Below are 17,321 nucleotides of genomic sequence, written 5' to 3'. Positions count from 1 at the left end.
TGAATATATAGCATATTATAATTTTTGCCACATTCAATCATTCACCATCATTTTTGCTAAGCACCCTGTAGTTTCATGTCGTCTGGCTATTAAGCAACTTGTGGGTAGCCTTCTTTATCAGTGCTGGTTTCCCCAAGACAAAAGTCAGAAAACTTACTTTCTCAACCTCCCTTAAAACCAGGGCTCAGGGGCACCTGGGTGGCTCAGTCAGTTGAGCATCCGACTCTTGATCTCAGATCAGGGCATGATCTCACAATTTGTGAGTTCAAGCCCCATGTCCCCATGTCGGGCTCTGCATGGACAGCGTGGGGCCTGCTTGAGATTCTCTTCTCTCTCTGCCCCTCCCCCGTGTGCATGTACACACGCTCTCCCTCTCTCAAAATAAATAAATAAGTTTATATTTATTTATTCAGACATATATTCTTCTCATAAGATACATCTGCCTAAGACTTTGATTCAAAAGTCAGCAGTATAAAGCAGCAGATGCCAAGTAGAATGTATCTCTTAGTAATGTATTTTAATTCTATCTTGGTTTTAATTCTATAAGATACTGTTTTTTATAATATTTATATAGATTTAAAAGATTTACTATTCCAAAAGAGATGAGAAGACTGGATTAAATACACACACGGATGGGGACACACACCCTCACTTAAATTTTATTATTATTATTTTTAATGTTTTATTTATTTCTGAAAGAGAGAGGCAGCATGAGTAGGGGAGGATGAGAGAGAGGAGGAGACACAGAATCAGAAGCAGGCTCCAAGCTAGCTGTCAGCACAGAGCTTGACACGGGGCTCGAACCCACGAACCGTGAGATCACGACCTGAGCCGAAGTCGGATGCTTAACCGACTGAGCCACCCAGGTGGCCCCCACACACCCTCACTTAAATACTGATTTATAAGAGATTCTTTACTGCATCTCAAGCCTCTAAATCCTGTTCCTCCCTTTTAAAGTATGTTCTTTAAAATTTCTTTTAGGAGAGTCTTTTGGTGGCAAACTAATTTTGTATCTGAAGACTTATTTTTATCTTTAAAGATATTTTTGCTGAGTGTACAATTCTAAGATGACTATTTACACTGAGCACCTTTAAGATTCCATTAGATTTGATCATAATCAACTTTGTATTCTGACTTCTTTGTTACTGCCAACAGTTCTGTGAAGCTCAATCTGTGAATTGTGTTTTTCTCAATTCTGGAATCTTTGAGCCTCCATCCTATTGTTTTTCTTTCTTTCTAAAGCTCTGTCTAGCTACATATTAGAGTTTCTTGTTCTTTATCATTAACTCTTAACCTCTTTCACATAGTTTCCATTTCTTTTTCTTTCTTGCACCCCATTCCCTCCACTATTTGCTACATTCTGGATATTTCTTCACATATTTCTTCAATATTCAGCTTTGCGTAATCTGCTATTAAATCCTTTCACTGAGGTTTTGTAGGGTCTCTTGTCCTTTACTCATAATCTCAATCCCTTTTATTTCTCTAAACATACTAAGGGGCACCTGGGTGGCTAAGTCGGTTGAGTGGCTGACTTCGGCTCAGGTCATGATCTCATAGTTCATAGGTTTGAGCCCTGCGTCGGGCTCTGTGCTGACTGACAGCTCAGAGCCTGGAGCCTTTTTCAGATTCTGTATCTCCCTCTCTCAATGACCTTCCCCTGCTCACGCTGTCTCTCTCTCTCAGAAATAAAACATTAAAAGAATTTTTTATAAACATACTAAATATGCTTCTTCTATATGTTGTATTTGAGCTGAAAATTCCAGTATCTTCAGCCTTAAAGGGTCTGATTCTGCTTCTTTGTTTCCTTCCTCATCTAACTCTAGCCCATAATTACTAGTTTCCCAGTTGGGTTTGTGTTATGACTATGATCTCCTATTTTGGGGGGCTTTATCTAGAAGTTTTCTGACATTTAAAATCACTCTAGAGAAGACTGAATTTGCTTCTTCCCAAGGGCCTAAGAGCACTTAAAACCATGTATTTTTAAAATTTTTTTTTATTGAGAGAGAAAGAACGAGTGAGCGAGTGGGCACACATGCTAGCATGGGAGGAGCAGGGAGAGGGAGAAGGAGAGAATCCCAAACAGGCTCCACGCTCACCACATGGAGCTCTAATATAGGGCTCAAACTCACAAAGTGTGAGATCATGACCTGAGCCATAATCAAGAGTTGGATGCTTAATCAACTTGAACCACTCAGGCCGCATATTTATTATTTCATAAATATTTTTTCAACCTATAAAAATAATTGATGAAATACTGATTGCACAACATTTCTTTTTAAATTTGAGAGAGAGAGAGAGAGAGACAGTGACAGCGTGCGCGGGGGAGGGTCAGAGAGAGAGGGAAACAGATTCTGAAGCAGGCACCAGGCTCTGAGCTAGCTGTCAGCACAGAGTCCAACGTGAGGTTCAAACCAACAAACCATGTGACCATAACCTGAGCCGAAGTCAGATGCTCAACCGACTGAGCCACCCAGGCACCCCTACAATATTTGTTTTTTAAAGGTTTTTATTTTTTTGAGAGAGAGAGGGGGCACAAGTAGGGTAAGGGCAGAGAGAGAGAGAGAGAGACAGGAGAAGTCCAAGCAGGCTCTGCACTGACACAGCACAGAGCTTGACGTGGGGTCAAACTTACAAACTGTGAGATCATGAACTGAATTGAAATCAAGAATCAGACACAACTCATTGCACAACCTAGGCACCCCTGTACAACACTTTTTCAAGAAGTTACTAGGATATAAACTGCAGAAATGATAAGGAAAAACTCAGCAGAAGGACTGGCAGGCTATGAATGTACACAGAGCTCTGAGGTTTACAGAAGCAGAGCTATTAGCATGTCAGATCAGAATGTACCTACTATATACCTTGGCAAAATAAAATGACAGAACTACTATAAAACAAGGTAAGTAGAGACAGTAAATAGGAAAGAGTTTTGCCTATTACTCTACCTGTAATAAAAGTTAAAAAAAACTTTATTCAAAACTGAAAATCAAATAATGAAAGCATTATATTACAGTATTTAATTGTATGCTACATACTAAGTGTATTTATTAATTTTAGGTGGTGGATGAAATGAAAGGGAATAAGAAGGAAAGCAAGGTAACCTGCCACTGCTTACAGCACAAAAATAATGGACATGCTCTAAAAGAAACAGAGAACATAGGGTAATTTTATTAAGATAAAGGTAACAAAAATAAAATCCAACCTATGTCCATCTATATCTAACTATCTCTATACTACAGAGTCAGTGACTTTAAAAATGAGTATTATATTGGGGTGCCTGGGCGGCTCAGTCAGTTGGGGCATGTGACTTTGATTCAGGTCATGATCTCATGACATGTGGGTTTGAGCCCCATGTTGGGCTCTGTGCTGACAGCTCAGAGCCTGGAGCCTATATTGGCCTTTGTGTCTCCCTCTCTCTGCCTCTCCCCTGTTCAGACTCTGTCTCTGTCTCTCTCAAAAATAAATAAATAATTTTTTAAAATGGGCAAGGGGCACCTGGGTGGCTCAGTTGTTTAAACGTCCAACTTTGGCTCAGGTCATGATCTCACAGTTTATGAGTTTGAACCCCATGTCGGGCTCTTTGCTAATAGCTCAGAGCCTGAAGCCTGCTTTGGATTCTGTGTCTCCCTTTCTTTCTGCCCCTCCCCTGCTCACACTCTGTCTCAAAATAAATAAACATTAAAAAAAAAAAAAGTTTAGTTCTAAAGACATGTAAAAAGAGAAGACTGTAGCTACACTGAGTGGGAGTCAACAGTGTGAGGCTTCTTAAGTTTTAGAGGTTCTTTTCCTCCACAAATGTGTGAACGTGTTTACTGGTGATAGGAAAAGAATGAGTAATGAGAGAGGCTGCCAAGGTTACACTTTTACAAATATGTAAGGTCCTTAATAAGAGAAGTCAAAGATCCCTAATTCTTGGTAGGAATTATCCTTTGAGAGCTGGTGAAACAAGTGAAATATTAAGGACAGGAGTAGACGGGCCCAAGTGCATTCATCTACCTATAATATACATCATAGGATTAAATTTAGAGCCATGGTCTAAATTTAAGTTTGTCTGATGGTCCAAATTTCCTTTAAGTTTTCTATTGGGAGTAAGGGAAGGTGGAGGAAGGACAAGGGTGGTTGAAAGAAGATGAGGGCCTGAAAACCAATGTTTTAAGACTGAAAGCTGAGGAGACTAAGCAGGAGATGGCTTATGGAAAGGATTACTTGATAGTTCTGGGAGCTCAGTGAATCAGAACCAGTCTCATACTGCACTACAGTAAAGATGTAGAGATTCAAGTATCTGTATTTAGCAAAAAATGGGTGTTTTGTGGCCTTGAATAAATTGATTCAAGGAAAAGTGCTAAAGCCAGTCCAAAAGGGTTGACTAGTGCATAAAGAAAAGGGTAGGGCGAGGAGACTATGAAAGGAAAAAAAGGAAGGGAAGAGTTCACCATGTTATATTCTGGATAAAACAAAACATAGAAAATTATTTTTATTTAAGTAGGCTTTATGCCCAGTGTGGAGCCCAATGCAAGACGTGAACTCCTGACCCTGAGATCAAGACCTAAGTCAAGATCCAAGAGTCGGACACTTGAGTCAGCCAGACACCCCAAAACACAAAAAATTTAATATATAGCTCAGCTCAACATGACAGGAGAATCCCTAAATGCTTGAAGATGAGGCCTCAGGACCTGGATGGTAAAAGGCTAATAAGCTCTCCCTGTGAAAAGTTCAGAAATATGAAAAGTTCTCTCCAAGGGGCACCTGGCTGGCTCAGTTGGTAGAGCATGCAACTCTTAAGTTTTTTTTTAATGTTTTTTATTTATTTCTGAGAGAGAGAGAGAGAGAGAGAGAGAGAGAGAGCGCGCGCGAGCACACACGTGCAGGGAAGACACAGAATCTGAAGCAGGCTCCAGGTTCTGAGCTAGCTGTCAGCACAGAGCCTGAAGCGGGGCTCGAGCCCACAAACCGTGAGATCATGACCAGAGCCGAAGTGGGACGCTTAATCGACGGAGCCACCCAGGCGCCCCTAGATGCAACTCTTGAGTTTGGGGTTGGGGGTTTGAGCCCCATGTTGAGTGCAAAGATTACTTTAAAAAATAAATAAAAATTTAAAAAAAAGAAAGAGCTGTCTTCATTCTTTAAATAGGAACTAAAAAAACTGCACTATTATCATTATCCGCTGTCTTTTAAAAGCATGAAGAAACTAACCATCTATCAGGATATAAATGGAAATAAGAGACTGGAATTTCAGACCAGTTCGTTGGTGGACCTAAAGGATTTACACTTTCTACTCACAACAAGAAGCCCTAGGTTAGGTATTAACATTTTAAGACCATCAGTTAAAGACCCTATGATGTTTCCTATGTGTTTCTTTTTAGGCATTCTATCTGGTTAAGGAAGGTTCTTTCTTTACCAATTTGGACAAGACTTTTCATCATGCATGAATGAATGCAGAACGTTATATAATGCTTTCTTTCTTTTTTACATTTACTGAGATGATCATATAGCTTTTTTCCTTTAATCTCTTAATGTGGTTGTATTTCTAACATTAAATCAATCTTGCATTCCTGGCATAACAGATACATCCTAAATTGGTTCTGTAATCCCTCGTCTTTTAAGAACTGTATCTGTATTATAAATCAGAGTATCATGTAGGTATCTTTGTCAGGATTTAGCATCAAGGTGGTATCAGAATCTCATTAAATGAGTGGGGAGTTTTTTTCTTCATTTTCAATTCTCTGGAAGGTTATAAATTACTGGTTAAGATTGACATGATTTCCTATTTGAATTTTGATAGAATTTGCTAAGTGAAGTTATTTGGGCTTTCTGGAAAGAGTTTTTTACTACAGATTCAATTTATATAATAGGAACAGAATTACTGAAGTTTTCTTTTTTTTAGTATACTTTAGCAAGTTCTATTTCTAGGAATTTGTCCATTTAAACCTAACTTGCATTCAATGGAATAAAGTTATTTGTATTATTTTTACCTTTTAGTGCTGCCTATGCCTACTATATCTGCTATAATGTCTTCTTTCTTCATTATGGATACTGGTTTTCTAAGTTAATTTCTTTCTTAATATTATAAGTACATCGAAGAGCTAACTTTTGGCTTTGTTTTCTGCTTCATTTCTGTTAACCTTTTATTATCTTTTCTTTATTATGTCCTTGCAAATACTTTGCTATTCTTTCTCTGACTTCCTGAGAGAAATGTTTACTTCATTTCTTGCTTTCTCTAACACAGCATTTAAGGATATATATTATCTGCTATCTAATATATTACTTGAAATGGGTGCCTGAGTGGCTCAGTTGATTAAGTGTCCGACTTTAGATTAGGTCATGGATCTCATGGTTCGTGAGTTTAAGCCTCACATTGGGCTCTGTCCTGACAGCTCAGAGCCTGGAACCTGCTTCAGATTCTGTGTGTGTGTGTCTCTCTCTCTCTGCCCCTCCCATGCACTCTCTAAATTAAAGAAACATTAAAAATTTTTTTAAAAATATTACTTGAGGTTACTTCTATAAATTTTGAAATATGGTATTTTTATCTTTTAGTTCAAAATATTTTCCCATTACCACTGTGATATTTTTCTTTCACTGACTAGAAACTAAATTTTCTCAAAACCTAACAGGGTTTTGTTTTTTTAATCATCTTTTATTTTAAAAATTGGTTGTTTGTGGCTTGATCAACTTGATTTCAATTCTCCAAAATTGGTGTTACTTTATGACACAGATAATGGCAGAAAATTTTATTTAAATAAATGTTTCATATATGTTCAAAATTTTTGATTTTCAGAGTAACTGGATTCATAGTTCCATACCAAACATTATAGGTGGAATTTGTTAATGTGTTATTCAAATCTTTCAAATGTCTTTGCTTATTTTTTTCTTCTACTTTTTGAATCAGTTACTGAAGGAGATCTATTAAAATCTTCCATATTGTGGTAAATATAACATTTCTCCCTACAGTTGTCAGTTTTTGTGTTGCATATATTTTTATGGTAGAACAGATTTTTTTTTTTTTTTAATGTTTTATTTATTTCTGAGAGAGAGAGAGACAGCGTGAGAAGGGGAGGGTCAGAGAGAGAGAGGGAGATACAGAATCCGGAGCAGGCAGCTCTGAGCTAGCTGTCAGCACACAGCCCAATGCAGGGCTTAAACCCACGAACCGTGAGATCATGACCTGAGCAGAATTTGGCCACTTAACCGACTGAGCCACCCAGGCGTCCCAAAACAGATTTTTAAAATAAATCCCTTTTCCCTCTTTTCACTTTAAGGATCATGACCAATAATCTTGTTTCTTATATTCAAATTTACCTGTTTTTTGGTAGAGATTGGGCACAGTACATCTTGAAAGGCATGTTTCCTGGTCAGTCTAGTTGAAAGCTAACTTATAACATGCTTTAAACTGCAGTTTTCTATAACTAATCCCTTAAAAAGGAAAATACTAAAGTTCTCAATTTATTGTTCTTAAAATACCTCATCCATTAAAAATCAAAAGGCTTACCAATACTTTCAAGTTTCCAAAGGACTCTTAAATAACAATTTTTACTGCTGCTACTGCCTACTGTGTACCAGGCATTGTGTTTTCAAAGACTAATGCAATCATCCCAACAGACTTATGAGGTTTTAGGTCTATAGTTTTTACAAAGGTAGTAAATAGGAAAGTAACAGAAACCTGAGGCCTACTACTATTCATCACCAAATGTCAAATAAATGCCTTCAACAACAGAGATCCTCTTCACCAAAATGAGTATCTCTTTCAGTGTGCGCACCAAACATCCAAGATTGGCTTCATTTAAGTACCTTGTACTTCTGTCTCAATTCTTCTGTGTCTTCTTTTTCTACTTCTAGGACACGGCGCCGTTCGGTAGCATCTTCAGCATAATCGAGCTTCACAAAAATAGATATAATTAGTCTTAATTCCTAAAGAACCCCCAATTAGCTATTAAAAAGTCATCTGTACAACTACACTATTGCATGAAAATGAAAAACTTCAGCTATCTTTTGCTTTATTGTCACCCCACAGAGAAATATGTGTGCCAAATAGCTAATTAATCCGTTCATGCTGGTGGTTCCCAACAGGCACATTTTTTGATAATTACAGACTTGACTTTACCGTTCAATGCCAAAGAATTAGGAGTAAATGGAGAAAAGATTTTAGGCAATGAAAACAAGGTATCACAGATGACAGCTGTACACAGGGGCAAAGCTTCGACCATAGCAAACGTGTTTAGAGTTGAACAACAATGGCTAATGAAATGAGCACCAGGGTCTGGGCTTTAAGTCTGATCTTGCTTTGTGGTACAACCCTGGACAAAACATTCAGCTTCGTGGAGCGCCCAGGTAGCTCAGTCAGTTAGGCATCCAACTCTTGATTTCAGCTTGGGACATGAGATTGAGCCCTGCGTAGGGCTCAGTACTGAGCTTGGGGTTCTCTCCCTTCCTCTCCCTCTGCCTCTCCCCTGCTTGCAAGCACTCTCTTCTCTGTTTCTCTCAAAATAAAATACAAAACAAAACAAACCCTAAAAACCGAGAAAACAAAAAACAACATCCAACTTCTTTATGCCCCTGTTAAAATAGGGGAATTATCTGTCATCTACCTGTCTCAAAGGCAGCACCAAGTGAGAATGTAAAACGGTGGGTGGGGGGGTCACCTGGGTGGTTCGGTCAGTTAAGCATCTGAATCTTGGTTTCAGCTCAGGTCATGATCTCACAGTTTCATGGGTTCAAATCCCACATCTGGCTCTGTACTGCCAGGGCAGAGACTGCTTGGGGTTCTCTCTCTCTCCTTCTCTCTGTCCCTCCCCCACTTGCGCTCTTTCTCTCAAAATCAATGAATAAGTTTTTTAAAAATTTAAATATATATATATTAAGTTTATATTTTAGAGAGAGCACATGAGTGGGGAAGGGGTCAGAGGGAAAGAGAATTTTTATTTATTTTTTGAAGGTTTATTTTGAGAGAAAGAGTACAAATGGGGGAGGGTCAGAGAGAGAGAGGGAGACAGAGAATCTAAAGCAGGCTCTGCACTGACAGCAGGGAGCCCGATGTGGGGCTCAAACTCACAACCTGTGAGACCATGACCTGAGCTGAAGTCGGACACTTAACCAACTGAGCCACCCAAGTGCCATGAGAAATTTTTTTTTTAAGTTTATTTACTTATTTTGAGAGAGAAAGCACACGTGTTGAGCGGGGAGGGGCAGAGAGAGAATCCCAAGCAGGCTCCACACATAGCAGGGAGCCTGATGCAGGGCTCGAATTCAGTAACCGTGAGATCATGACCTGAGCTGAAATCAAGAGTCAGACGTTTAACAGACTGAGCCACCCAGGAGCCCCTAATGAGAGAGAATTTTAAGCAGGCTCCATGCTCTGTGCTGAGCCCATGACTCTGGGATCATGACCTGAGCTAAAATCAAGAGTCAGACGTTCAACCAACTGAGGCGCCCCAGAAAGTAAAAAATATTTTTAAATGATCAAAGAAAAATATTAAAACTACATTCTATCTAATAAATGTATTCTTGCATTAGCATATGAATTTAGAATTAATATCAATGAATACAACATTAAAAAAACAAACTAATGAGGTCAATTTACCTCCATTTCCATGCGACCCATGCCCATGACATCATACTTGACAACAATCGGAATGGGATCCGTTCTCCCTGTAACAGGAACACATTATCAAGGTAAGAAGCAAAGCTAAGCCAACAGTTCACTGTATACATTGGGTTTGGGTGGTTAGAGATCTTGCCTTGGAGTGCAGAGACCAGAAAGCTACAGTGAACCAAACACAAGCCATTCTCACAGCTTACGACCAAACCTACCTCTCCCAGTTTAAGCCCAACTAATCACCTTGACGTTCCAGGTGGAAATAATTCCAGATTGCTATGGCAAAATTAAATAAGTAATGCAAAGCACTTCTAAGCAATGGCACCAGGAGATTTAAAATCAAAAACCTTAGAAATTGCTTTTTAAAAAGACCTCCAAATAACTTTCCATTAAGAATCACTTCACTCTTACTGTCCACTGACATCCCCCCACACACACTTTTAAAACTAGTAATAAATAACTCAAATGACATGCTTAAATAAAAAAACAAGCAGAGTTTCAAACCTGATACAGAAAAACTCCATAATGGCAACTCAGCATTTTCAATATTTTTTTGTTTTCAAAAGATGCTTTACATTTAACTGGGACTATGAAAAATTTTTAAATAAAAAGCAACAGTTAGTTGCCCTTAGGGACAAAGAATTTTACTTTTAAACTGGTGCTCTGAGGTCCCATTTTCCAGAGTGGATTTAACACTGGCTGTAGCAATCGGTAAGCTGTGAAAAGGACTAGTTGCGAAGAAAATTGACTTTTAACTAATCAATCTATGCTGGAGATTTTTTTTAATGTATATTTAATCCACTCATAACCAGCCAAACAAAGCAAAATGGGGCAGACAAGCACTTTACTACCACAGCTGTTTTACATCACAACTTGCGCTTTTTATTGTGATGTAAGCCCACTGAAAAGAGGACTTACCTTATCTGTTGCACACCTTTAGTGAAAAAACACAATGTTTACTTCCCTCATCATTTCACTCAGGCTGGTGTAAACAATTGTTTTTTTGTTTGTTTTGTGTTTTTGTTGTTGTTATACACACATATGTATTATACCTTTGGGCTAAAAGAGGAGTTTTGTCAGGCTAAATCTGAGGTATTACCAAAACCAATTAAAAATAAATAAATGCTCTATTCATGAGTGGAGGTCCTGGAGAGAAAAAAGAAGAAACTATTCTCAAAGTGACTGGCAACCACTTACATCCAGTTACTCCATATTTGTGTGTAATTTTTGTATTTAAAACATAATGAAAAACAAATTCAGGATTTACTTATCACCAATATCTCATTATTGTTTTTAAACAATAAATAAGGAGATAATTAAGAATAATTAACACAGTGAAAGTTGAAGTTAATAAAGATCATTTCATGCCAGAAAAAAAAAAAAGAGAGAAAAAAGTTCTAAAATACAGCCTTCTTTTAGATACTATTAAAGACTGCCAGTTAAAATGAAAATGCATGACTACCTTATGCCCAATGGTATAATAAATAAGCAGTGACTGCAATCTTTAGCAAAAGGACCAAATTAAAGACAGGTTATAAAAATGACTTCCTAGGTGCAATATCACTTTCATAACGTCTCAATCAGGGATTTACTGGTAAAATACACAAATGGTCCAATGAAAGAATTGAAAAGAAATGTCAAAGAAATTTCCTTTTTTGTTTTGTTTGGTTTGGTTTAGTCTGCCAGAATTTGTTTTGCAAGAATCAAGAAAGTTTTGGCACAGATTTCATTACCTCTGTAAACCCCTGTTTATAAACTCTGCATTAGTACTTTTGCCTCCTAAGGCAGTCAAAGTTTGTTTTAATTTATTTATAAATTGCAGTAGCAAGTGCTAGTGCCCATTACATTGTGGGGAAATCAAGTTTTTGACAGTATTAGAATTTAATGTTTTAACTGATTTTTTTTGGCAGTTCTAACACAAACAGATACATCCCTTCTTAACATTACCCTTTAATGAACAAGGATCAGACAAGTTGCATAAGGAAAGGAAAGGAAAATGAAAAAGACCAAGCAGAAGGATGAAGGCTACAACAGAGAAAGTAAGCCTAACATATTGGTGCACTGATGACAAAAGGAGTAATTCAGTCTGAAAATAAAAAATTACCACTGCTAAGTTTACCATCACCACAACAAGTCCAGGATCATAATGCTGTAAAAAAGAAACACCATCTGTTAGGCAGAAACCATGAGGGCAGGAAACAGGCCTTCTAGCAGGCAGATAAGGAGGGGTAAAGTAACTATTGGTTTGTCCCTCCCCCAATTTCAGCTGCAGACAGAGGAAGGACACTTCCAGCTCCAGCAGTTGTTTTCACATTGGTCTGACAGGGGTGTGAGATTTTTGCGCTGTTACTTGAGAATATGTCCAACCTCCTCTTTAATAATGCATGGGCGGGGGGGGGGGGGGGAGTGTGTTACAGTGAGAACTTGCTCTAGCTTCCAATCCCTCACTTAACTATTCATTCTGGTAAATCTGTATTCAGGGCCCAACTTGAGACTTCTCCTTGAAGAAATAACATCAAAGACAGATCAACTGGACTGTGATCAAGTCATTTCCTTTAGTAAAAGAACTCTAAGAGGATTTGTGGGTTGGGAGGGGAATCATCAAGACCTTGTTAAAAAAATATAAAAAGTTAAGAGGTCTGGAAAATAACCTTGTACACTAAGTGCTTAGAAAACTTCTGTGCATTAGAGTTCTGTTATGAATGAATAAAACCCTTCCAGCAGCTTCCCTCAGAAATTTGTTTTCTTTTAATGAAGTGTTCCCAGGCTTGCCAACATCTTTCTGCATACAACAAAGCCAAGCTTTGGAGACCAGGAACTCCAGAAAGTGGCATCAAAATGGCTGTCACATTTACAATTAATCCCCTCAGAGGTAACTCATCACAGAAAATAAACGGTCTGGCTTTAAAAATAATCTGAAGGTATTGTAAGAACATTGTTTGGTGACAGGGAGGAACTACACTTAACTGCTGAATCATTATCCTGCACATCTAAAACTATATAATACTATATGTTAATTACACTTCAATTAAAAAATATATATAGGGGCGCCTGGCTGGTTCAGTCAGTGAAGCATGAAACTCGATCTTGGGGTCCTGAGTCCAACCCCCACAATGGGCATAGAGCTTACTTACAAAAAATATGTATACATATATGTGACAACGACAACAACAATAACAACAACAAAACCCAAAACAAAAAAACAGTCTGAAGATGACTTTACTGTGTGGGCCAAGCAGCAATTTCTTTCCATTATTAAAAAGGCTCCAAACCAAGGAAAAAAATCCTAGTGGAAAAAACAAAATTCCTCTCTATTCATTCATTTGTGATTAATGACAAATCCTATCATAAAGAACACCATCATGGAACACCTGAGTAACAACTTAGAAGGATGACTTCAAAAGGTGAGTAGCAACCAAATGTTTGCTGATAGGATATTCTCTAGAAAACTCAATTTCTGTTTTAAAATAATTGAACTAGGGGTTCTACTGGCTGGTTGAGTTGGTAAAGCATGTGACTCTTGATCTCAGGGGTTTAAGTCCCTGCCCCATGTTGGGTATAGAGGTTACTTAAAAATAAAATCTTTAAAAAATAAAATAAATTGAACTAAATCTATGTTCCCTACTCTTAGTTTCCTTTAAAGGAGAAAATATTTAAGATCCATTAAATTAACATTTTGTTATTTATTTCACTCTAAAGGAGGCAACTTCAACCAGAACACTAAATATTTTCCATAAAAGAAACTGTCCTCCTCAGTCAAAGATCAATAAATACCATGACTGTGATCCAGCCAACTGGAGAAGGGAGGCAAAACAAAAATAAAAAACAAACAACCTACCAGATCTTGAAATATGCCAATACCAACGTATTCATATGATGGGAAAAAAATTTATATTCCTATTTTCTAAATCAAAACTTTAAAACGTGCACATATACATCTCTTGCTAATATGTGCGCCTGGGTGACTCAGTTGGTTAAGCATCCAACTCTTGATTTCGGCTCAGGTCATGATCTCAGGGTCCTGGGATACAGCCCTGCGTTGGACTCTGTGCTGAAAGCATAAAGCTTGCTTCGGATTCTCTCTCTATTCCCCTCTCTGCCCCTCCCTCGCTTGCACTCTCTAATAAACTTTTTAAAAATGTGAAGCTATTACGACTTATCATAACTAAAGAGAGAGAATAAGGCCAAATACAAAAATTCAGATTGTCTGTAGCCTCCTTGTTTCTTAGAATAATCTCTCATGAATCACTTTTGATTTTACGATAGTTAAAGATAACACTAATCTACAAAACTGGCCCAAAGAATTGGACTGAAGAGAAATACTTTTTTGAGAAACACTATTTTTAAAGAGAAAAACTCCAGTAGAACAATTGAGAAGAAAATATTAAAGAACAACCATAATTTGGTAATCAGTCACACTTCATAATCAGAAGACATAGGATTTTCCTACAGGAACAAATTAGAAATGAAGAAGATTCCAAAGTGGTTAAAATACTAGTTGGATAGTCAAGAGATACAAGAACACATCAATTTCTTTCTGCTGCCATTCCCCTAAGATTCATTCAACAACAAATATTCGTTACAAGTATTTGTTGAATTGCTACTACACTGTTGGAAGGCATTGAGCATATGGCAATGTTCAACACAGAGTCCTAAACCCCATTAATTACTATAATTAGACAAAATAATCTTACCAACTTAAACTTCTGGCATGGGGGTAGGGAACAGAACATTTATGGAGCCAGTATATATATCTGAAAATGCTTAAAAATATTGGGGTGCCTGGGTGACTCAGTTGGTTAAGGTCTGACTTCGGCTCAGGTTTACGGGCTTGAGCCCCCTGTTGGGCTCTGTGCTATCAGCTCAGAGCCTGGATCCTGCTTTGTGGATTCTGTCTCCCTTTCTCTCTGCCCCTCCTCCTATGCTCATACCCTCTCTCTCTCTCAAAAATAAATAAAACATTAAAAATATATATCTTGGGGCGCCTGGGTGGCTTAGTCGGTTAAGCGTCCGACTTTCGCTTAGGTCATGATCTCGCGGTTCGTGGGTTCGAGCCCCGCGTCGGGCCCTGTGCTGACTGCCAGCTCGGAGCCTGGAGCCTGTTTCAGTCTGTGACTCCCTCTCTCTCTGACCCTCCCCTGCTCACGCTGTCTCTCTCTCTCTCCTAGAAATAAATAAAACATTAAAAAAAATAAATAAATAAAATAAAATAAAATAAAAATATATATCTTGTCTTCTTAAGATGTCTACAATGATTTTTAAAGACTGATCCTAATAAAGCAGAAATAAAAGCCATCAAAAAGTCACAATAATCTCTTTCAAAGGCCATCATACTGATAAAGACCAAGAACCTGACCTCTTTATTTCTTACTTTAAGTAACTCAAATACATGTAAACATTTTCTGATTTGTGAAACTATTCAAAATAGGACTCTAGGGGCACCTGGGTGGCTCAGTTGGTTAAGTGTATTGTATGACTCTTGGTTTCAATCCAGGTCATGATCTCATAGTTCTCAGGCTCTGTGCTGACAGCTGACAGCTGACAGCGAGGAGCCTGCTTGGGATTCTATCTTTCTGCCCCTTCCATGCTTTCTCTCTCTAAAAATAAATAAATAAACTAAAAAAAAAAAAAAAATAGGACTCTATACTATGTTAGTGCATTTAAATATAATTTCATTTATTAAAACAGTGATGCATACAAACTTTCAGAAACACAGAAAAATGGTACATCTACTTCCAAGCCAAAGCTTAATTTTTGCAAACTTCTTCTGAATAGTCTTTGATATCATAAAAAGAATGATTACTTTCAGCATCATTTAAACTATAATATGATATATGCTATCTCCCTGGAAACATGGAAACACTAACTACAAACATCAAGCATATTATTCCTACAAACTTTCTCAACAGAATTCAAATTCTCCAATACTACCGAACTAACTATATTCTTGCCACAGCCTGTTTAGTGATCTATACAACAACCAGATTTTTTTGATTTTCAAATACAGAGGTTTTCTAAGAGCACAGTAATTTAACTGTGACCTAAAAGAATCCCCATCCTTCCATCTTACCAAAGTATCGGAGCTAGCTCTACAAGATAAAATAGTTCAATTTTATTTTATTTTTTAAAAATTTTTTCACGTTTTTTATTTATTTCTGAGAGAGAGACAGCGTGAGCAGGAGAGGGGCAGAGAGAGAGGGAGATACAGAAATCTGAAACAGGCTCCAGGCTCTGAGCTAGCTGTCAGCACAGAGCTTGATGCGGGGCTCGAACCTACGAACTGCGAGATCATGACCTGAGCCAAAGTCGGACGCTTAACCGACTGAGCCACCCAGGCGCCCCTAAAACAGTTGAATTTTAATTACATAGCCTAATATTACTAAACAAGGACAAAGGGCACCTGGGTATCTCAGTTGGTTAAGCAACCAACTTCAGCTCAGGTCATGCTCTCACCGTTCATGAATTCAAGTCCCACATCAGGTTCTGTGTAACAGCTCAGAGCCTGGAGCCTACTTCAGATTCTGTGTTTCCCTCTCTCTCTCTGTCCCTTTCCTGCTTGCTCTCTCTCAAAAATAAATTTTAAAAGAATTAAATTTTTTTAAATAGAAAAAATTTAAATGAGGACAGAGATGGGCAAAAGGGCTTTAGTGGGGCACTCAAGTCAGGGGGCGCCTGGGTGGCTCAGTTGGTTAAGTGTCCAACTTCAGCTCAGATCATGATCTCACAGCTCATGAGTTTGAGCCCTGAGAAGGGCTGTATGCTGACAGCTCAAAGCCTGGAGCCTGCTTCAGATTCTGTGTTTCCCTCTCTCTCTGCCGCTCCCCTGCTTGCGCACACACTCGTGCTCTCTCAAAAATAAACAAACATTAAAAAAAAAAAAAAAAGTTTAGTTAACACTTTTGTGCCCTCAGTTTTACTTATGTTTGTATCCTGAATAACTGATACAGTATCTGGGATAGAGCAGTGTTCAATTAAAAAGCATTTGTTCACTCAAAAGAAGACATGTTCACAGTGGGTCTAGAACTTGTTCAGGTCTATATATTTAGTCATCATGGTGCGTTCTGCTTAATGCCACGAAATACAGATAATTTAACTGTCTTGTAATCAAATAATTATCTTATCAAATAGAACACAGGGCTATATTATACAGGCTTCCATATCTCAAAAATTATGCAAGCTATCATAAAGAAATATTTGAATTTTGCATTAGTGTTCAAGAGAGGCTTGTTCAATTTGTTTTATCTGCTGTCGCTCATCAGCAGTCAAGGAGAAACAGGCATGTTTAAGGGGTGAGACAGACTTAAGATCTCTAAGGCTCACTTCAAGTTTATTTATTTAAGTAATCTCTATACCCAATGTGGGGCTCAAACTCCTGACCCCAAGATCAAGAGTCATATGTTCATCTGAATGAGGCTGCCAGGTGCCATGGCTCACTTCAATTCTTAAGTTATAAAGAATGGAAAATATCTCAGTACAAAATATTTCGAAGAGTTATGTGTATAATAGCCAGTCCTATGGAACTGTAATTAATCCAACAATCCAACACCCTATTAGAATTGTATTCTCTTACTATTGGTTAAATTTTCCATAACTACACTGAGAATTTTAGGATAATTCAATAACCCAAAAAAGACTTTTCAGCTTCATTTAAACTGCTCCTCCTTTACTTTTCCACATTAACCTTCTCCCCAGTTCATCTTTTTTTCTTTCTATATTGTTCTAGGTAGTCCCT

The 17,321-nt window shown here is 37.9% G+C and overlaps 1 protein-coding gene across 4 annotated transcripts in view; it reads right to left on the bottom strand.

Annotated features, from left to right (window-relative positions):
- The window catches only part of GPATCH8 (G-patch domain containing 8), a 94,196-nt gene that overhangs the window by 28,303 nt on the left and 48,572 nt on the right, over positions 1-17,321 (bottom strand). For 3 of the 4 annotated variants that reach the window (XM_039220030.1, XM_039220031.1, XM_039220033.1), the window contains 2 exons: positions 9,575-9,642; positions 7,786-7,872 (listed from right to left, as the gene is read on the bottom strand). In XM_039220030.1, the coding sequence (XP_039075961.1) occupies positions 7,786-7,872; positions 9,575-9,642 (155 nt within the window). Of the gene's footprint in view, positions 1-7,785; positions 7,873-9,574; positions 9,643-11,693; positions 11,739-17,321 lie in introns of all 4 variants that reach the window. The other variant, XM_039220032.1, reaches the window with a different exon arrangement.

This window comes from Hyaena hyaena, unplaced genomic scaffold, assembly GCF_003009895.1.
Source record: "Hyaena hyaena isolate Hyena2069 unplaced genomic scaffold, ASM300989v1 scaffold_856, whole genome shotgun sequence".
NCBI classification, from domain to species: domain Eukaryota; kingdom Metazoa; phylum Chordata; class Mammalia; order Carnivora; family Hyaenidae; genus Hyaena; species Hyaena hyaena.
The sequence above is the reverse complement of the archived record's forward strand: the minus strand, read 5'-3'. Positions and strand labels throughout refer to the sequence as shown.